At 38.0% G+C, this 23,116-nt stretch overlaps 2 protein-coding genes across 5 annotated transcripts in view; one reads left to right on the top strand and one right to left on the bottom strand.

Moving 5' to 3' along the window:
* The window catches only part of ARL13B (ADP ribosylation factor like GTPase 13B), a 30,987-nt gene extending 10,225 nt beyond the window's left edge, over nucleotides 1-20,762 (bottom strand). For all 4 annotated transcript variants that reach the window (XM_031058107.1, XM_005422350.2, XM_031058108.1 and 1 more), the window contains exons 1-4: nucleotides 20,589-20,762; nucleotides 19,043-19,113; nucleotides 16,960-17,209; nucleotides 717-822 (exon numbers count right to left, since the gene is read on the bottom strand). In XM_031058107.1, coding sequence (XP_030913967.1) covers nucleotides 717-822; nucleotides 16,960-17,209; nucleotides 19,043-19,113; nucleotides 20,589-20,647 — 486 coding nt within the window. In that variant the 5' untranslated portion in view covers nucleotides 20,648-20,762. The remainder of the gene's footprint in view (nucleotides 1-716; nucleotides 823-16,959; nucleotides 17,210-19,042; nucleotides 19,114-20,588) is intronic.
* STX19 (syntaxin 19) lies at nucleotides 3,416-13,083 on the top strand. Its single transcript, XM_005422349.1, has 2 exons — nucleotides 3,416-3,630; nucleotides 11,966-13,083. Exon 2 carries the CDS (start codon nucleotides 12,067-12,069, stop codon nucleotides 12,943-12,945), a length of 879 nt encoding a protein of 292 aa, XP_005422406.1. The 5' UTR covers nucleotides 3,416-3,630; nucleotides 11,966-12,066; the 3' UTR covers nucleotides 12,946-13,083.
* Nucleotides 20,763-23,116: the final 2,354 nt, after the last annotated feature.

Raw genomic sequence — 23,116 nt, 5'->3', positions numbered from 1 at the left:
AATTAAGCAATTCAGATGTATTGGAATACACTAGTATCCTTCAGGTAATTTTTTACTGAATGGTTTTCAAGAAAATATTTTTGGCACAGAAGCTCCTTGGGAAAAAAACCAAAGATGAACTTGCAAATTTAGCTTTTATGATTGCTATATGTGCATAGTGTAAAGTGCACTAACAGAAGAAAAACACTCAGATAATCATGACATAATAGAGCTATGCCCTGCTCTAACTCAGCTATTAGAGAAAATAATAGCAGTATGTAGTGCTCTATAAATTTTGCAAATCTCCCTAATGAATTAAAATTATTTTTTAATTTTAAAATCCAAAGCTTAAATGGTTTTGCAAAACTGCCTTCTTATCTTGGTTAATAACACCATAACCCTCATTATCTTTCAAAATGCTTTTTATTGCCATCAGGAAAAGATTGTGGAAGTAAAGCCCTATCTAAGGCACTGGGAGATTAAAACAAAGGCCTAAAGAAAAACTTCAGGGACTACTAATTTGGATATATTAGCTGAAATATTGACCAATATTAAGCAGATTTCATAAAGATTCCTGGTTTTGGCTCCTCCCACAATGACTTTCTGCTAGGTTTTTCCTTAACAGGACAACGAATACAACATCTAAATTTCAGTTTTATGCCATGTAGTCTAATTTCCTACCTTAATGAAAGCTTGACCCAGATATGAGAAAATACAGCATCTTAAAATCTACTTACAATTTGACAGAGACACTTGTGTTCATTAACCAGCCTTTCCAGAGATAAGGACTCAATCACATCTGCTTCTGACAGAGCTCCTTCTCTGTCCTGCTTATTTGCCAGCCTAGAAAGAAGATCAAAAGAAACACTCAGCATCCTGACACAAGAGAGGCTCTTACATCTCCAAAAGTGATTTGGTGACAAAACTAGGAAGAAGACTGAGAAAGATTAAATTCCTTGTTTCAACTTTAATAATTTCTTCTACTCAATAAGCATGTTAGTCTATGCACCATTTTAATCAAATACTGTTAGATAATCACCAAGGTGTTTACTAATAAATTAATATTATTTCTAGAGAAAGTAATTATATTTACAGTTAAGAAAATGGACATAAGAGACCATACTGCTTTACGTCTTGGAGCCTCTGGAGGAAAGTTCACAGTTCTGCAACTTCCCAAACTGTGAGCATCTCCCTGTTTAAAAGTGCTTCAGGATCATCTCAGCTCTGCCTGCTACCCAGCATTTCTCTCTGATCCTTAACAATGTTTTGAACTTACTCTTCCTGAGTAAAGCTTGAAGTGTAGAGGGGAGAACTTGCATGAATGGCTCTAAAAACTATATTTTATTAAATAGAGCAAAGCAAAAGACTCCCACATAACTCACAAAGTAAGCATTCTCTAAGATGAAGATCATCGTCTTGTCACTTATATATGGTAGGAAACAGGACTAGAAGACAGACATTCATTTAGGAGTATAAAATTACAATCCAACCTTATTTTGCACTTTCTACAACATTAATAATCCAAGGTAAGTGCTGCACAGCATTAGAAAATATGAAATTTGTACTTGCTTCTCTCTAATAAAGGAATTCCACTAAAATAATGTTCCTCTGAAATTTAGCAACATTTCATGAGAACTCTGATTGAATTTTTCGGATAAGAAGACAAATATTTGGCATCCGTGAGCTCAGGGCAGAAGGTCTTGGAACCAGACATCATAGCCTTCCTCCTGAAATCTCAAGTCATTATCATTAACTCAAATGGCTTTTAGGGAACTTAGGCCAAAGCTTGTACTTTGAATTAATGTTAATTCCTTGCTGGGAAGTAACAGTGGTAAGAATTCACTCCATAGTTACCAGAACTTGTCAGCACTTTAATTTGATCAAAGACCTTACTTGTCCCTATTCTCCAGAATCCCAGTATGAGAGCTTCAATTCTTAATTATTTTACTCCCAAGAGATTTTTCAGCATCAAAAACATTAGAAGTAAAGCTATGGTGCATCTACAGCCCAAAACCCCACATTCCTTGTCACCATTACCCTCATGAGCTATGACTCATTATCTAATCTTTCATCTTCCTTTTCAAGAAGAATTTGTTTATGAAGGAGACCATAGAAAAGCAGCTTCTCAAATGTCCAGTCTCTCTCAATCTTCACCATTCTTAACTATTTGTGGTCCAAACCATTCACTTATTTATCATCATCATCATCCTGGGGATAAAAATCCCTACATCTTACTGATAATTAGAACTTTGCTGGCTTGGCCAGCAGAGCTGGTAAGAGCATAAAGCTCTTCCCTGCCCTTCCTTGATAATGAATTCCCATTTCTTAAAGAGAGAACTTCTGCGAGAACTTTGTATGATTAAGTGCCGGGATTCCCAAACTGCTGCTCAAAGCATAGACAGAACCTGTGATATTTGCAATATGTTTATAATACTCTGGCACTGCTTTTCACCAACCAACTAGAACAAGACCTGTCCTCTCAGTATTTAGCTATGAAACCAAAGCTAAACCAGAGAAAAACTGAGATGCAATGCGAAAAAGTTAATTAAAAGACTGGAAAAAAATTACCTCCACTTTTTCTCCCCCATGTAACCTATTTTGTTACAGTCTGAAAATCCTACTGTGCTGCCTCTTAGTCTCAAAAAGCATTCCTCAGCAGTGCTGTCAATTCATCTAGAGCTAATTGAAGGAAATATTTCTGAGCAGTGCTTGTTGCCACAGCCTATTTCTCTCTCACCTGAAGATTAAATAACTGCACTATTTGCACTATTTTTGCTCTGCACAGCCTACAAAGCACAGCTGAAGCAGAATGAAATGCTGGTAAGCTGCATAACTCAGTGGCAGTTTGACACTAACATCACACAGCTCACAGTAGCTGCTGATTTTTAACCTCTAACACCTTGAAAGGTGTCGTATTTGTCTTTCTGGTCAATTAGCTTCCACTTTCTCTGCAGCAATCCTGGCAAAAACATGGCTGAGGCGCTGTACCCAGAAAAGCAGCTCTCTGCCTATTCTCCCCAGGAACTGAAGTGGTTTTGCTGAGGTCCATCTACCACAGGACACCCCTGCCTGCTTCAGACTTTAGGTCAAACTTCTAATCAGACTTCAAGTATTTTCAAGATACTATAGTAAACCACATTATTCTACAGGGGCTATTTTTATCCCTATGAACAGATGCACCTGCCCTCAATAATTCCTTTTCCCTCCATGCTTTGGTGCAGAAGAAAGCAAAGGCTGCAGTTACACTTGAGCTTCCAAGGTGAGCAGTGCTCCACCACTTGCAGCTCCTAAAGGGAGCTGCTGCAAGGCACTTCCTGCTCCTGGCACTGCGAGGGATCCGCCTCCCAGCAGGGCTGGCTTTCAAACAGGCACAACCAGATTCCCCAGGCACAAAGTAATCAATTTGCCTGTCTCCTGCAGTTGCAAAAGGCAGTTTCTCTCTCACTCTACCTACCACTCCTGAGGATGATCACACTTGGACGACGACAGAAGAATTAGAAGCAGGAGGAATGAAGGAAATACTTCATGGAATGTTATTCAAGACAAGTTGCCTAGGGAATATTCTGGAAAAATGTTTTTTGGGATTATACTGAAGCTTAACCTCAGGAGTTCCTGTATAAAGGGTAAAAGCCACCAGCACAGGATTCAGAGGTAAATACTCTTCTCTTACTTAATGTTTCTAAATTTGCAAATATCAGAAAAAGGCTTTGTAGTGGGATTTAGAATGGAAATGTGCCTAAGTGTCAAGACATAAAAATAATATATGTCTGCCTTGCAAAGAGTTAGGTATTTCTGTGGGTGAATATGGACTCACAGCTCTGCTGCTCTTGCACAGGAACACCAGCGTTTGAGGCAAGTTTTATGCAAAAAAACCCCTTCTTTAGGGAATACATCAGTTATCTTAAAAGACAGACCTTGATTTTAATTTTCCAAGTCAGCTGAACTTCATATATAGCAATTTTTCATGTTTAAAAACCTGCAGGAGGTATATATCAAAACATACTTGAAAGCACAGCAGAGTGGATGTTAGTTTATCATATTAAGTTCGCTGAGTAAGAAGCTTTCATCTATAAAATCATGCTTGGCTTATTTCAGTTTCACATAAACTATATATGAATTGTCTTATTGTAACAAATGTACCTCATGCAAGAAATAGTTGGCACCTACTGCTGTTAGATCAAGTGGGATTTTTCTAAGCAACTGGAGAGCTTTTCAACATTAAGAGTCACGGGAAACAATGTGGAAAGGGAGTGTTATGTGTGCATTGGCACAACTGATGTCTACAGCTCAGTGACAATATTTCTCTTAGAAGCCACTTCTGCTAGAGAAAAACAAAATCTGAATGCTATGGAAGTTCCTTGACCTGTCTATAACATCTCAATTACTGACCAAAGAGAGGAAAAAAACCCCAACAGAAACCAAACCAGTGTTAAAAGTTTACTTTGCACTACAAGATCTGTAAAAATGTCTCAGATATGCTACTTTGGGTGTTATATTTATTTAGAATCAGTGATCACAACCCCAAAATTTTGTGTCAGAACTGCATAGTGTCCATCAAAATTAATGAAGAGCTAAGCATCCCTGAGGTCAAAATATTACAGCATCAGAACAATCTCCATGATTAAAAGCAGCTATAGGAAAATGAATCTTTATGAGAATGGTTTACCTACGATCAAGATTAGTCTTTAAGACTACTTCAAGAAGTCTTAGCTTTAAGGGATGGAATTAGCTGGGAAAACAAAGACAGAATCTTTGAAATTAACAGCAGTCCAAACAAGGGGAAAGAACGATGCCATATTCTTCACTCTACTGTGAATCTTCTATGTAAAAAATGCTGCTCTACCATTTTTCCCTTTGGAATTTTTATCTCTCATCTATTAACCTTTATCTTGAGCAATCCTGTGGACAGCCATCACAAGGATGTTTTATTCCAAAGAAGTGAGGCCTCAGCATATGCAGCCTGAAAAACTTTCTTTATGCTTTGCGTACATTAACATGCGTGAAAGTCAAACTCCTGACCCACACACAGGCGAAAATAAGTGTCTGCTTGTTTTTCTTGCTCCTCCTTCTTCAATTACTGGTAGTTCACGAGGTTTTTGAGGAAGTCATGGAAAATATAATTCTTCATACTTTTAACAAACAAACAGAAGAACAGACCAAGAGCTTCCAGTGGCCCACAGAAGGAACTCCCAATGAAGTTCTGAGCCTGCTCTATCAGATGATATTTTGCAGATTGCCTTCCAAATGGAAGTGTTAGCAGATCTTAAAGCACATTCTTCTTTAGCATTTCAAGCCCTTGCCCCTTCTGGGTTGCTGACAATAATGACAAACCTATCAGTAAATTTTGATGGCTAACAGGTGGCTCTTTCTCAAATTAAGGGACTTAATTTCAATTCATGCCTTCAATTCTCATGCAAAACAATACTTTGAATATTATGGTAAACTATAACGAGAAAAAGGTGAATAAAGTGCTACAAGGTTATTGGCCTGCTTTCATGCAACTTCAGGGAGCCGTAGGAGACATTTCGATAAGTCAACGTTTTCCCTAGACAGTTCCTCCAGGTCACTTTTAAATAATAGAACAGTTAAAACCAAGATTCTAAACTCCTTCTGTTTACAATATCTCTAGGCAACTTTAGTCTCATATTAGCTTTTGTATTCTGGTCATAAGAACAGCAATTATAATTAGTTTCATTTTCTTAAGTGGCCTCATTCTCACCACAGGTCTGAATCATATTCCTATTTACTGAAAACGTTTTGTGACACATTGCTCTGCTATCAGTTCAATCCCACCTCTTAGTCAAACAGGCTGCAGCCAACGACGGCTGAGCTCACCTAAAGCAAGTTATGTTCAGCTTCCAGATGTGCAATTCCAAAACAAGTAACAATAAGTGACATAATAACATATTTTTGGACAAGATTAAAAAAAATAAAAGTGAATTGGTTTCTTATACTCTGTTTCCCCTTGATATATCAAGCCATATGCAAATTCAGTATAGTCAAATTGCTTGTATGTTTTTTTAAAAAACCTGCCTTACATTTATTACAGATGAGTTCCAAGGCTGTGATAGGCAGCTCTGTGGTCTGATAGAGATGAAATGGGAATGTAAAGCAGGTGAGATGGTGCATAGCACAAATTCTGAGTCTGCACTTCTACTGTCAAGAAGACAAATTTCTCACACTTCTTAGAGCAATACAAAGCTGTTAAGTATGAGTTCAAACTATATATCCTATTAAATGGAAACAATTCCACCTGTACTCTCTCCTGCTGCAGCCCTTTCTCTTGCTCCTATTTTATTTTCAAGTACTGCTTTAAAATATATCAATATTTGGTCCTTAATTAAGCGGTCTTTAGGCAGAGGAGATCGTGACTTTATTCCTAGATTTGTGAGGATTCTTGAAGAGCACTACTGACAGCAGATCTCTGGGTAAATAGGTGAAAAAAATCACCATCAAAACATGAAGTTCTTACCAATTACAGAGAATTAGCGGCAGACTAAGTGACTTGCAGAGTGAGATCATTGTTTTGTCAGTGAGGTGCAGTGTCCATCACCCTCACTGGGAATTATGTCAGTGCAAAAGCATGAACTCCTCACCTTCTCTTGCCAATGTCTGCAGACATGGAAATGCTGGGAGGTGCTTTTCCTCAAGTCTACATCTACAGCCACACAATCATACCAAAGACTTCCAAACTCCAGGGAACAAGCTCAGATTTACAGCTGATTCAGTCTTTGTATTTTTGAACCAAATACTTCAAAAATAAAAAAACACCAATGCAAGACAGATACATTTCCTACAACGTGACTGTGTTACAGATTTGTGGTTAAAGGCTCAAGAACATCTTGAGTCTTCTCCCTCTCTCCATGTCTCTTGGAAAACTCACTCCAGAGCAGCATGATTTGGCTACACTTTGCCAGCAACTTGGGCCTAATTCTTCCCCACCTTACAAATTCTTTGAATACTCAGGTCTGCTTTACTGTATTTGAATTTCTTGGTTTTACTCAATATCCACATTTCTCTACCTCCCACAATCCATTTCACACTAATTAGAGAATTCCAAAGCTACATTACTTCAAATGCAGCATTTCTATTCTTGCACATTCTGGTAATTTTGGTTTCTCTGGGGAAGTCTTGTGGCAGGTTTTACACAGTGATAGGACAAGGCAGAAGTGTTTTAAAGGCAAGAAGAAAGATTTACATCACATGTTAGGACAAAATTCTTTACTGTGAAGGTGGGGAGGCTCTGGCACAGATTGCCCAGAGAGGAGTTGTGATCATCCCCTTTGCTCAAACTGTTACTGATTTTGCACTATCATTTCATCTGTGGCATATTTTTAGGCAGAGGAAGCTCTGTGCCTTTGGTATTTTCTTGTTGAACCACTCCCATAATTTCCACAAACAGAAACTTGAACTTACAACTATTTTTAAGTATGTTTTTCCAAGGACTTATCTTACAACAGAGATGCTTAAGAGGATATTTTCATCCAACTACCTTGTGTCTTATAATCCTTGGTTTAAATATGTTTGTTTACAAGGTATTTAAGTTAAAGGAAACTTTACAAACAAAGGAGAAACTAAATGTAACTTACAGCAAGATGTCCTACTTTAGTAACCTGAGATACAACTCTGAGTAACAGGGCAAGATTTCAAAACGCCACCAAACAAGTGCCTTCTTTCCTTGTGAGAACATGAGAGAGCACAAACTGAATTTCAGCTCAAAACACCAGTTTTCCCCAAAGACTACTGTAAGGATTTTAAACTATATCCACTTAAATAGCATATATGTCTCACTAATTTTTTGTTGCTTAAGCAGTAATCAAAATCCAGAGTATGACTCCAAGATTTACTCATTGCCATTGTGCTCAGAAAAAAGTTAGATGGGTTTCTTGGCACAACATGACAGAGCTGTAATGCAATTCCATTGCAGCTTGGAAATGAATAAGAAATAATAATTTAAAAAAATGTTTAGGATTACATGTAACATGAAATTCCCTTGGGACACATTGCCTCAAAGTCTACCCAGCGCCCTCAACTGGCTCATAGCTAAGGGTCAGGAAAGCAAGCCTACCCTTATTTTTGGTGCAATCATTTTAAAAATCCCAAACAAAGAAACCCTCCCAAAACCAAAAAAACACACTAACAAACAAAAATCCAGCAGTTTCAGCACAGGTAAAGAAGGCAGCATGAGCCACAACACAGATCACAGATATCAAAGTGCTGTTAAAGAGAGGATTCTGTTCCTTGATTGCCTGCAAGTCCTCTTCTCTAGAAGATACTAAAATCAAGGTGAGGAGGCAAATTGTATCAAAGATCAAATAGAGCCTTGGCTGACAGGCATTTTAATAAAAGTGCTGAATAACTAAGAAATAGTGAACAAAAGCAGAAATTAAAATGAACAGGAGGCTTTAGTAATTTGGGGACTGGGGAAGACATAAAACAATCCAACAAAGCCAAATTAGAAGACATTAAATCCAAGTGCAACTAAAAACAAGAGAAGTCCACATTATTAACTTTCCTATTTCACATATCTAATTATGTCTTTTAACTTTATGTAGCCCAAATCTTATTTTTGGATGTAGGCTCCATGTTTCCTGGGTCTACTGTTACATTTATCAGACAGGTGGAAGAACATTCTATGTGGTTGCTTTGCAATTAATCAAGTGGACCTTTCAACTTGCCTTTTTCTTTTCAAATGGAGAAGATAACATAAAAAACTTCATTTCTGTCAAACTCATTATCTTTGAGTTCTAGACATATTTTATCATGATGACAGATTCTAATGGTGGTCCAGCTACCAGGATCTATTATTCCCCTAGTCAGTGTGCTGAGGTAATTGTCTTTATCAAGACTTCTCCAGTCACACATGGGGAAGCGTGACTTTTGGCATTTAAACTGTGAGATTCACATAACCCTGTTTCTGAGAAGCAACACAGTCAGGTTATCAGAAAGCAAAGACTCTTGCAATACCCTTAAAATATATTTGACAAGGATGTGAAAACTGCATTTCTGAACTTGCCAACTATAGATGGCTATAGATAAAGATGCTTCAAGAAGAACAAACTTAATTACCAAGGGTTTTGCATTATAACTGCATTGGGCAGTGAATGTAGGGGCCATACTAAGTCACTGGAGTGCTTTCAGTCCACATATTCCATTTACTCCACTCTAAAGAATGGGCATTTTCTCTCTTTACTGACAAAAAACTTCAAGGAAAGTGAAGTGCTTTCATCTCAATCAAAAGAAAAACAGGATGCGCCCCTATATACAAACACATAGGACAAAACAAGGACTCAGTAAATGAACAGAGCTTGTTGTGGAACACTCAAGAAACCAAGCCAACAATTTCCAAGGTTATCTCTATCATGAAGACATCCTCATTTCTTTGAAACCAGCATGTGTTCCAATTGCCAGTATAATCAAGCACAATCATTGGCAAGCCTGTTCAGTAGCAGGCTTTGAAGGCAAGCCCAACAGTAGAGAAGATACAAAACTAAGATTCAATTGCTTACGTTCCAGTCTTTTGTGAGACTAATCTTTAAACAAGAAAAAAAAAATCTCCAGTATTTTCTGCTCACTTCTCTGATATTTAATAATATTTCCAGATTTGTTTTGCAGCTCTGTGAGGTTCCTCCCTCCAGCCCCAAGGAACACAGCTACTTCAAGAGCAATGCACCAATTCTCTTGGACACAAGAAATTCTTGTCACCTCACAGCATGAGCATTAATGGTGCCCTTAGAACTTGCTTGTAATCCCAGGTTTGCCCAGCCCTGCTAAACTAACATGGGTCAGCAGATGTGTGAGGCAGAACTAGAACAGATTTTCAGGTCACTTCTCTGAAGCCCTGTTTAGCAGCCCTGGGTCCTTTCACATGCCCCAGGCTGAACTTTCCCTGTTGGTGGTGCCAAGCAGCTCTGGAACATTCCTGAAGAATGTTATCTGGCAGAAACTGCCTGACTTCTGCCATGGGGACATCCACTGAAAAGTTCAGCAATGGAGAAGCATTACTGTCATGAAATGAACACATTTTGCATTTTTGTCAGATGAGAATAACGCTCCCCAGTAAATAACTTGCAAACTTGTCTGATCACAAGTCTTCTCTTGAAGTGAATCAACAAATACTAAATTCAAATATTAAGGCATTTAGGGGAAAAAAAAAGCAGTAAGGAAAATTCACACTAGGGTAGAATATCAACATTCTTTCTTATGACTGACCTCTGAAGCATTTCAGGTTTTGTTTTTCAGCTAATCCTCCTGCAGAAAGCCAGATTTAAGTCTGTGAAGACATGTCCACACTGCTCAACTCCATGACTTACACAAAAATCTATTCAGAGACTTCAAATATGCATAGGGGAGCAGAGATACCACAGCAGTATCATTTGGAACTCTTCAAATACAAGAAAATCATTTGCATATTGACAGGTTACCGGATAGAAACTACCGTTTGTAGTTTCTAAAAATGCATCTTTTGGATACTATTAAGAAATCCGTTTGTAGTTTCTAAAAATGCATCTTTTGGATACTATTAAGAAATCCTACATTTGCTTGCTAAGAAAAAATAAAATCTGTAGAATCAGGGTTTAATAAGAGTTGCACCTATTTAATGCTACTATTTCAGAAAACAGCCCTAAAAGCTCTGAAACAGCCAAAAGATCCCACTGTGCTGTTTAACCTTAATGCTTGAACAGCCCCTTGAAAGACACACATCTGATTGAACTAGAAGACCCCAAGTAAAAATCCCATAATCTTTAGTCCTGAGCATGTTACTTCTTACTGAAAGCTCTCATTCTTGGTCACAGTCCAAGGAAATAATTTATGTAGAGTTTGAGAAAAATACCTTCTTCCCTATGATTAAAAATAGCTGAACTTAGTTTCCATTGGGTGTGTTTTAAATATCTTGTTCTTAATTATCTCTCCAGTAAAGCTTGCACAACAGCTAGGGAGCAAAACAAAACTGTATCTGCTTTCTGTTAAACAGGTATCAGTACTGAATTATAACTCACTGTGGGTCACAATGCACATTTGCATCAATTTTATGAAGAACATAAATGACAGAGTAAGAGTGGATAACAGTAATTCAGAAAGGCTTTGAAAATCTTCATGCTGCAACATTAGTGATATAGATTCAACTCCATAAAAACTCAAACATAAAAAAAAATAATTTATTTTCATGCTAAATTATTAGAGTTCTGAAATGATGAGAGTTCTGTTCTGTTTTAGCTAACTGCTTCAGTTACCATCTAACTCCCCAGGCAAGAAAAATGGAGAAATGTTTTTGTGCGGCCAGTTAATAATCTAAATTCATGCCAGAATGCTGATTCGTTACAAAGTCTGTTTCATAATCTCAAAAACTGAAAGATTTCCTACTGAGAATCCAAAAGTGGAACAGCCACACTCACTTCTATTTCCAAAAAGATTTATAGGTTGATTAGTTTTCATCAAGGAAAGAGTAGCGATAAAATAATTGGAGTTACTTCTCTCTTCCTCCCCAAAATAAAAGTCTTCTCTGTTGTCATTTTATTGCAAAAATTACCTTGGTGATTTCTCATGGGCATCTCCTCACAGCACAGACTCCTTCTTCTTCACAACGCAGCCAACAAACCCCAACTCTCTTCTCCCAGCTAACCCACTCCTTTACAGCATTCATCCTTACTAGACACAGCTGTGGCCTGTTAAGGGCAGGCCTGTTCCTAATCTTTGGCAATTAGTACAGCTGCAACCCCTCAGGGGTGAAATTTCCTTCTGCACTATCTTTATTTTCTTACATTCTACCCTCCCACACTTCTCTGGTCTCAGTTCTGTGTGCTGCATCACAAATATACACATAAATGGCCTTGGGCTACAAATCACTACTTCTTCAGAATACCCCCCATTCCAACTGATAGCTACTTTTACTTTGGTGCAGAGGGAAGTAGCTCTATTCTCCAAATCTACTTTTCATATGTACATATAATCACTAACATTGATTGTTGTTACATTTTGATTACAGTGAAATGAAACAAACCAAACAAAAAAAATACTGGAATTAACTTCCTGTGTTGCAAGAGGGGAGAAAAAAAAAAGCAGGAAAGAATCCTGACCACAAAAACCATGAGAGATCGTCTGCAAGAGCTCAGACTGAGGGCTAAGGAACTACAGATGGGTGGGGAAAACAATGGTGCAACTGTACAAGAAGAGGAGCAGGAGGAGTTTGAACAGCAGGCCATTATTTATGAAAAAGAGCCCATAACTGAAAGGCACTTGCACGAAATCCAGAAGCTTCAGAATGAAATTAATAATCTGGTGGAAGAAGTCAATAAATTCAGCCAACAACAAAAAAGCCTTGTGTCTTCAATGAGAAGATTCAGCGTTCTCAAAAAGGAATCTAACATAGCCAGGGAAATCAAACTGCAAGCAGAACACGTACGCAGAGGTTTGGATGAGCTGTCCAAAACAGTGAGGAGAGCTGAGAATGAGCAGGGGCCAGCCCGAGCCACGGTGAGGATCCTGGCGGCCCAGCACGCCTTCCTGTCCCACCGCTACCTGCAGGCCATGCTCGCCTACAACGAGGCCATCACCGCCAAGCAGGACAAGTGCAGGACCTTCATCCTCCGCCAGCTCGAGGTGGCTGGCAAAGAGGTGTCTGAGGAGGAGGTCAATGACATGCTCCAGCAAGGAAAATGGGAGATTTTCAATGAAAATCTGCTCACTGAAGTCAAGATTACTAAAGCTCAGCTGTCAGAGATTGAGCAGAGACACAAAGAACTGGTCAATCTGGAGAACCAGATCAAAGATGTGAAAGAACTCTTTATCCAGATTTCACTTCTGGTGGAGGAGCAAGGGCAAATGATCAACAACATAGAAATCTACATGAACAACGCTCAAGAATATACTCAAGCGTCTAAAGAAAAGTTTGGGCTTGCAGTCAGGTATAAAAGAAGAAACCCTTGCAAAGCAATTTGCTGCTGGTGTTGTCCATGCTTCAGATGACACCAGGAATGAACTGCTTAAAATACCAGTGGTTCCTCCACACTAAACTGATCTTGGAAAGCACTCTTGGGATCCCTTAACTGCTTCACTTCCCATTTTCCCTTCAGCAGAGCTCTCAGGAAAAACTGCATCCGTTTTTCAAGACAGAATAAAGAATTTTATGGTTTTCACAGAAACGCGTGAACTAGAGGAAAGGCTCAAAGGATAAAATTAACTTTTTTTTTTGGTTCTTGTAAACTTCTTCAAAGTTTAGAAGTTCTAAAGTTTAGTTTGGTTCTTCAAACTAAAACAGTGTGGCAACAAACTCCCTGTGCTGTTGGGAGGCATTGAAAATATTGTTAACCTCAAAGACAGGATTCATAGAAATGTTTTACTTACTTTTCATGAAATAATAATAAGTATTTTTAATTGCCTTGTGGTTTTGTTAGCATTTATATTTACTTGCTCAAATTCTAAATGTTTCTTTTCCCTGGGAATCTAAAATTCTACAAAACAGATCTCCACACATAAAGCAGACACCATTAGTAACAATCCAGAATGGGATGCCTAAAGCAAAAAATAGGTCAGAAAACTTATCAGGAATGTTTCAATACTACATCTATAGGAAAAGTTCATAAACTTTCCATAAATTGACAGGCAGAGCCCTACCAGGATAGGGAATATGATCCTTAATTACACACTCACAAGGCACATTCTTAATGCTGCCTATCCTACCTAAATACACAGTCACATTTGCATCTCGTTGCAGGAACAAAAATTAACGAAAAAATAGAATAAAAAATAGAACTCCATTCCTTACACCCCCTACTCCTACCCCATAATCTTGAACCAGAGAATGATTTAGGTTGGAAGGAACCTCCTGCAACCAGCTTCTTTTGGAACTGAGTGAGAAATTGCTCTCCATGCAATTGAACAGCAATAGCAATGTAACTGAGACAAAAAAGTTATTTCCAAGAAAAAATTTAAAAAAAATTCCACACTAAAACCAAACAGCAAACCAGAAATATATTCCTGAACTGCTCTGTGCTGTGCAAAGACACTTAATTTGGATAGTCAGAGAAGGAAGAAAAAACTGCACTGCAATTCAGCAGGACACTAAGTGAAGTGGATGTCTAGCTGCATGTAGCAGGGAAAAAAATCTACTATCAAAGTCATTTTCACATTGTGGTATTTAGAAAAGTTGGATTCCTTCCATCCCAGAGTAAAACTGCAACTGAAATTAACTGCTATCAAAACACAATCAAAGGTCTGAACCATAAAGTAAAAAATACTATTTACACAGTAGCACCAAAAATAAACTTAGATGACATCTCTGAAACTATTTCACTAAATACTCTCCCTTTAACTGCATATATTAAAAATACCTTTGTGTTCCAACAAGGGCAGAGTAGAAATTAGCCAATAAACAAGAGCTGTACTTCCAATAGTGGAATAAAACTCAAGATTTCAAAATTCAAGTTTTAATACTTAGGAAAACAGCTGCCTGAATAAGTCATTTCCAGATGTAAATTGGTTAGAAACAGGCAAAACAGATAAAACATACTGAAGGGGACCTGGGAAGTGAGAAAGACTTGTGAAAACTCTTCCTTGATAAGGGGGTACTATTAACTGAAAATAAGTAGTATGAAATAATAGTATGAACTACAGTTTATATTGAATTTGATTTGAATTTTGAATTGAGCATTCAAAATTATTAGCAGTAAAAATTTGCAGTAATCACTAAAGTAACTTTGCAGTGTTTTCAGTAGTTACATAAATATGCAGAAAACCAAACAAATTAAAGCCCAGCTGCAAGGGTTCTATGAAGAAGAGTGAAACATTAATAACTGTAATCCCTTATCACCAAAATAACAGGTAGAAAGTAGCTTTCTCCTAACAAAATACCTGCCCAAAGATCTCCTTGGTATAAAATATCAGTCACAGCACATGGAATTGCATTTCCTCCTGCACATGCTCCATGTCAACTTAAATAAAAAAAACCCACAACCAAAACAAAGACTCCAAACAAACACAACTAATCCCAAACAAAACTAGCATTTGCCTGCATAATATGATGTCTGTGTGCTCCTTTCTGATAAAAGAAAGGACAAAAATAATCCTAAGTGAAGAAAATTTAAGCTTGTATATAAGTCTTGAGGATGCTGCCAGAAGAATTTACCCATAAACATAAATTAGGTGACAACACTGAACAGTAAAAAACCCAAATGACAAGTTTAACATCTCTAAGTAATTTATACCAAGAGACAGTAAAAGACAATACTATCACATTTGAGGAAAACTGTCTTAAAATGATTCTCTGACACCTCCACAGGCAGCAATAAATAACAGCATGGGAGAGCAGCAATTAAAATTTGTAGAAAACATCACACTGAACATCAGATATCTTAGAGAAATATGGGAATATGAGAAAAGAGTATTTAGCACCAATTTTATGTCCACATTGTGCAATTCAGCCTGTTCTGCATAAATTGAAATGCACTAATTTAAAAATGTAGCAAGGTATTGGGGAACTTCTTGCTACATGGGTAGCAAGTATCTCTTTTTAAAAAAACCAACAAAACCAAAAAGCTCACAAACAAAATCTGAACATTAAAATTAATATAATATTTTAAAAGGCTAATTTTCAGCATAAATTTGGAAATCTGAGAATACAGGAGAGAGTTCTTAACTCAAGAGGCAGGCTCACACAGGAGCATAAACCAAAGGACTATGGGGTCCGTCCACAGAACTGGGATACTCCAAAAGCAAATTCTGATCAAAGCCTTGAAGTTTAATCGAATAAAAGGTAGTAACATCAACAAACTTGGTTTATTCACCATTAGAGCAATTAATAAATACACTCTGCCTTCTGATTAGCTACTGATAAGGATCAAAAAGCAGTATCAAGATCCAGGGAAGCGAGTGAGTTCTCTGCAGCTCCAGTCAGCCACACAAATATAACTCCATTATATGATTATAAAGATTTCTACCAAAAAAAAAAACCAAAAAAAACCAACAAAACCAAAATACAACGAACTCTCCCCATAAAGTTGTATTTAATTAAAAAACACAGCACAGCTTTCCACAGTCCCAGCTGCATTTTCATTTGAGTTAAACTAGGCTGGCTTTATTGCTTTGTCTGTGCCAGTAACATGCAGAGCAATGAAAGGTAAAATCTAATCTATTTTCAACATATACACCATTACTTTGCTGAACTACCCTCCACTTCATAAACACAATTAGCCAGGCTCAGCTTCAAACCAGCAGAGCATCACTGTTTCTTAAAAATAAGAGGTCTCTCCTCTTACCTGTACAGATTCTTTATGATAGCAAAGGGATGTTGTGCAATTTATGCATTATGGAGGTCTTATGCTCACCAGACATAAAGATACTGACTTGACAAACTGTTTTAAACTTTCAGAGTTTATTTTTTAGCTTCAAAAGCTTATTTGTTAGCAAATATTTTTGGTGTGGAATTTAAAAAAAAATGTTCTTTCCAATATTTTTACAAAAAATATATTCTTTCCTATATTTTACAAACAATTTTCTCTACTAAACAGAGAAAAAAGCAGGTGCCTAATACAACTAAAGCAAGCCTCCTTTAATGAGATTTTGTTGATCATATATCAGCGGCACCATGAATTAAGTAAATAAGACATTTATTGCTGAGAGATCACCCTATTGCTGAGTATAATCAACCATTTACCATTTAATTAATTGATGTAGGCGTAAGTAGCAATAACATTTTTGCATCATGTTGCCATGCAAAATTTGTAAAGCCTTTTAACCTAGTATTTCAAGTAACATTAGAATTTTAAAGTGTTAAAAAATCCCACCTTTTTATTTTTCTATGGCAAATGAAAGAGGAGAGAAATAAATATCCCTGAGAAGGATAAAATAAAACATAAAACCATAAAACTAATTGCAGTATTGGTTAGTGCTAAAGTTACAGCAGTATTAGTTACAGAAATAGTTCTTTAGGTCTAAATTCACCCAATTTCAGATTATTAGGAGAACATTGATTATGCTACTTACACTAACACAGGTTTTCCTGATATCTTAGGGCTTTTTAACACTTCTGTCATGGCTTGTTTTGTTTCTTCCATTCTTTCAATGTCACTGGAATCCACCACAAATATGACACCGTAGGACTCAGCATAATAATTCCTCCAGATACTCCGGATTCGTTTTCCACCTCCTAAATCAAAGATGGTGACTTCAAAGCGTCCCTGTTTAAGATTAATTTTGGAAAACCCAACTGTTGGAGCCACATCTTCAGGAGACTCTGTCAAAGAAGAAAACCTTCAGTTTAAAGAGGATTTTATAGTGGGATTTGCATAGCAAAATTCACATTTTAAAAACACGGAGTGAAACCTCCTTGTTAAATATTGCTGACCACATTTTTGCTTACATGAAGATTTCCCCTCTCCTCAGGGAATTTCAAATTAATTAGTCTCTCAACTAGTTACTTTACATTAATTTAGATAAGAGCACTGAGGGAGTGGGAAGGGGGAAGAAAAGAGAGGGGCCCAAAAGGCAGATTTTAATATTTCACACCACAGTTCCATTGCAGTGGTGGTTACTGTACTGTATTTTCACTTCCACTCATTTCCATGGTAGTAATTCAACTTTGAGAAGGAAAACAACCAAACCAGTTAATGCACTATGACCCAGGAACCCTTGTGCTCTGCCAAATTTATATTTTATCCTTCATGGCTGCCAAAACAGCTTCAGAAGTTCAAACCAAGGGCTGAGACAAAATGACTGAAACCATCTTCTTCTGAGATGTAAATTATTTGATTCCATTTATTCAAGGTCAGGTTTTAGCCTTTGTTTGTTTGCTTATTTTTATTTGCTGCTTTTTTCTAATTTGCCATGCAATATGCTAAAAAATGACAGATTTCTGTTTAATACTTTTGCTTGCCGTCTCCCTTTCCTGAGGGCAAAGGAAGCCTGGCCTCGCCTCACACCACTAAGCTGTGCCTGCAGGGCTGAGATAATTGGATCTCTGTTTTATGCAGCTGGGGAGCACAAGGCAGGACAAACATGGAAAATTCAGCTTGTTGAGAGGAATAAAATGAATGCCTGGCTAAAAGCACTGAGCTCTGAAGAGCAGTGCAGAAACGAAGTCCCCACCAGCCTTCTGCTCCTACCCTTAAGACAGCCAAGATGGGCATTCAGGACATTTAAGCCCTGGGGAAAACTCAAGGAAATCAGAATTATCTTTTCCTTGAGTTTCCCTTTAGAAATACCCATCTTTATCTCTTTTTTTCCCCCTGAAAAATAGGAATTTTAGAGATAACTGTTACATTCAGAGGGTAAAGATAGTAAAGGTGGTTTTCAAATAGAATGGAAGGCTAAATAATGAAACACTCCTATTTTTAGGGCAAAGATGGAGATGGAGGAATAGGAGAGAATACTCATGATTTTATTTGTGCTGTAGCAAGTCTGGTAACTTACATAACACAAGTAAACAAACTCGAGGTGGAGTCTCCAAGTCTGCCAAAACACTACTAAGTAAACACTTGTTCTTGCACAAGATGAAAGTTATTTAGAAAGACAATCCCACAAGTTGAGGGAAAAAAAATACAGAATTTTTATTTTCATAAGTTTTATCTCAAATTATATCCTGCTTGCATGTGCCAGGGCAAAGTACCCTTCAAAATTGAGTGGTCTCATAGTGGCAATTTTATTTATCATCATTTTCTGATTACAAATAATGATAAAAATACGTAACACTAGAACCATCCTTAATGTTACACATACCAATTTCCTCCTTTTAGACCTTATATATACTTACTTACAACACTGATTTTTACATAAAGTTTACTGCTGTATGCACATTACTGGAATGGTCACCTGAAAGCAACTTCAGCATATGCACACAAGGAAAAATTAGAAAAAAAATCAAGTCCACTGATTGTATTGTCCATTGTAGAGTTTTTATTAAGATGTGATGAATATGGGATTTGGATGGTACAACCACCAACATTTTCTTTCAACAAGATGGGAGGAAGAGATACATTAAGATATGAAGCAATATTTTCAGATTTAAATGACAGAAAAATTAGGAATGATACTCTCAGTGCTCCGTTTGGATGATAAAGTAATCACTTACCTCCTTGAATTCCTCGGACTGTAGCAGTTTTCCCAGCATTATCAAGACCCACCATTATTAGTGTCACCTTCCTCCATAAGGAGAAAAGAAAACAGAAAGATTTTTTTTTCCTCTAGCTACACACCATTCACTCTATTTTTTTTAAACATATGCACAGCAAATTTACCACAAAATAATAGAAGAGGTTTCAAAATACCAAGGCACTGTTGTGTGTATGGTGTTTAATATGTCCAGTGATCTGATTAGACAGAACAGCAGAAGAAGGGAGGAAATGAAAAGTCTCCTATCATGGTCTAAGTTTCATGTGAGACAATGATTCTGCTTTCAACTTGATACTTGCCTGTTGCAATTTAATTTCACAGTACTGTAAATTTTATTTGGTGTGGTCATGGTCCCTTTAGCAATTTCTGTAATTGCAGTTCCATTCCCCTGTATTTTTACCATCTCTCTGCCTCAGAGTTCTTCCTGTATTAGATAATTATTTCTGTCTCCATCAGTGTGTCTGAACAACAACACACAGTGAACAACACCTGTGTAGACAACACCAGTGCTGGAAATATGTGGGACCTGCCAAGCCTTTGTTTCTAAACTGTAAATGTGCAAACCAGTGGTGCTAGGAATGCACAATTTATTAGCAAACTGGTATACAGGTTAATATTTTCCCAGGATAGGATTTTAAAACACACAGGAAAACCATATTTATGTGTGTATAGCTTAGTTCTTCCTCCTGTTCACAAAGGCTCAGTGCTCAAGTCAATTTGCTCAATTTTATGCTCCCTTAAGTGAAGGAATTCTAAAAAAAAAGTTATTTGCAAACTTGAAACTGTAATACTATCAAACATGAAGTATAATTTATAAAAGTTCTTTCAGAAGAGCAAGAAACCTCTGAGAAAAGAAGCCAAAAATTAAATTATACTTTAGAATCTCAAAATGCAGAAGCTGGAATAGTAAGGCAAAAACCAAACAAACTTTACTTTGAACAGCTTAGAAGCTTTCTGTGATGGAGTGGCCAGAGCAGAGGACAAAGGAAGGATTACAGATATAATTTACCATGAGTTCTGTCCAAATTGGAGAGATGGATTCTGTGGGTGGACTGCTGGTAGATAAGGAACTGCTGGGACAGTCACAGCCTGAGATGGTAGTGGTGACAGCTCGGGGTCCCAGTGGACACCAGTGACCAGCAGTGCCCCTCAGAGGTCCATACTGGGACCAGTGCTATTGAACATCTCCATGAATGAGACAGAAAAGGTGCTGAGGGCATCCTCAGCAAGTTAGCAGGTGAGTGGTGAGGCTGACACACATGGAGGATGGGAAGCCATCCAGAGGGAACTGCACAAGCTCAAGAAGTGGCCCATGAGAATATCAGGAGGTTTAGTAAGACCAAGTACAAGGTACTGGGTCAGGGTATCAGCACATGGAGAAGAGCCCTGGGAAGAAAGAACTTGGGGGTGCTGCTGGGTGAGAGGCTGGACATGATCAAATAGGAAACAACGAATAAAACACAATCTGGGAAGGTGAGGAATGTAAAATACTTTCCCATGTTTACCTGACAGGTTCCCTCCACCGTTTCAACCAGTTGCAGCAATTGGCCATTAGATTGAACATCCCTCTTCACCAGCCATCCAGAGCCACCAAAGCTGCAGGAATGATGTGGGCAGGCCAGAGCAACCCAAGGAGACTGGCAGAGAGACTGCAGAGCCAAGGTCTTTCTTGTCACTCCTAGAAAGAAAAAAAAAAGGGACAAAAAAATTAGTTAGGCACTCTGTAGAAAGAAGGCAGCAGCCTCCTGTTCATTGTGTTATGTTCAGTCTTGTTATCTTTCCCTTTTCCATCCTCACACACTTCATCTACCCCCCTCTTACAGATCTGGGCAGCCACCACACACTGCTTATCCCAAATAATACTGCCAGGCCACAGAACAGAAGGAAACTTGTAAGTTCGAGGAACAAGACACATCCAGCTACAAAATTTCAGTGCCTGTCTCACCAACGTGCCACAGCCCTGCTGACTGACAGAGAATAAGGATCAATTTCAAGCATGAGTAAAACTTACAAGAATATAACAGGATAAAGCATTAAAAGCAAACAAAGAACATCCCTGCTAAGTGTATTCATTTAAGTGTCAATTTCTTTTGCACAAAAAGATCCCAGAGCAAGGAAGCTGGGGCTCTCTAGTGAGTATTTTGAGGAACTGGCAGTGATATCTAGTAAATGTCACTAATTTAAATAGAAGTACCAAGTACTTCCATCATTCCACAATCTCACTTTCCACTCTTCAAGCAGAAAGAAACAGAATATTTCTCTTTTTGAGAATTACCACAACAGGTATCCCAGAGCTTGTATCTCAAACTTCCCTTCATATTTTAAATTATAGCTACCCTCAAACTTAGGTAACTTTAAATGATGGCAAAAAGTGAATAATTAAAGATCATAGCAATCCTGCTCAACTGTGATGGCTTAGATAATTTATAGAGGTAGGAACTGAACTCCTCCTGATATTCTGAAGCTCATTTCAAGGATGCCTTTGCATGGGTCTGCTGTCACTCAGTATCAGAAACAGGTCAGGTTTCATCCAAAGCAGAGACAACAGCTACTCTTTAAACATTTATATTCCATTATCCTCAAGAACCTGAGAATAGCTTCTCCATGGGAGAGCTGAGTGTATGAAGAGTAGAGAAGTTTCTAAAAAGAACAAGATGATTAAAACTGTTACAAGTATTAAAATCAAGCTCTGAAGAATACAAAATCATTAAAAAAAACCAACTTCACATGCAGTGGGCTGTGGTGCCCTCAACCCACGAGCAAGTCTGAACAAAGCTCACTTTGAGAATAGAGCCACACAAATTTCTAGAAAGCAAAATGTAACAGCTCAGTGAACAAATGTGCCATTGTAATTGTGTCAAATGACATAAATGTAACATTTTCAGTGCCTGAACACCTCCACAGAGCAATTCCCATCCCATTACATAAAGATTATCTTTGCAAATTGTCACAAAATTGCTCTTGAGCCTATATAAGGCCCAGAGCATTCAGATGGGATTCATGAGATGAACAGAACTTATTCAAGAGTGAAAAGCAGAGAGCAGCTAAGCCCTAGCACAATAATCTTGTTTAAATACAAAACCATAAAAGGGGATGGGCAGGAATTGACAAATCAGACAAAAATTTGCAGAAACAAGACACTTTAGGGGGAAAGGACATTCAACACTGCTGAAAATGTTATGGTAGGGAGGCAAATCCCATTCTGCTATGCCAGTTTGGAGAGACTGGATCTCTGAAATATGTACAGAACATATGTCAGGTGTTTTATAGGGTGCACTAACAACATCCCAGACCTGTTCCTGATATTACATCTGTCAGCTTGCTGAGGTCAAACAAAACCAACAAGCCCAGAAACCTGTCAAACTCATCAGTGAAGCCTGCACACCATTCAGTAGAGTACATTTAGTACATCCCCTTCACTAGATGCTTTTACAATACAGAATTTATTTCAGCCACATCAAGCTTTCACGTTCTTGGAAACACAGCTAAACAAATCATTTAGAGCTGCCCCTCCTTACACAATTTAATTATTTAACTTCCTCCTGTAATGTTCCTTGTCTGAATGTCAATTATAAGGGTACTTTACTGTGTTATATTTTGAACAGCAAACAGAGTGACTGAGCAGCAAAGTAGCTGCATATTCAGGAATAATTTGTGAACACCATTCTCTCTGCTAAAATTGTAGTTGAAAGCTAAATAAGGTGCAACAACTGTGACGTCCTGAAAGTCCGAAGCACTCAAATCTTTGTGCAGAACAGCTTTAGGACCACCATATTTCCTGTAAAGAGTTGTTACTGCAAGTCCAGCAGTTCAAGAGAGCATCTGCACTTTCCGGCCGTGTTCTCACCATTCCTTTCCCGTTTCCAAGAGAGCAGCAACTCAAAAACCCCGCACGTGTCACTCGCTCCTCTCTCCCACTGTGGCAGCACATTTTTAGCTTATAAGCCCCACGCTTTCTACAAAAATCGCTCTGAGAAGGACAGAGCCAGCCCTCGGGCTGCCGAGCCCCCCGGGCCCTTCCCCGCCCCGCTCA

The sequence above is a fragment of the Geospiza fortis genome, unplaced genomic scaffold (genome assembly GCF_000277835.1).
Source record: "Geospiza fortis unplaced genomic scaffold, GeoFor_1.0 scaffold72, whole genome shotgun sequence".
Taxonomy (NCBI): Eukaryota; Metazoa; Chordata; class Aves; order Passeriformes; family Thraupidae; genus Geospiza; species Geospiza fortis.
This window is presented reverse-complemented; position numbering and strand designations above follow the sequence as displayed.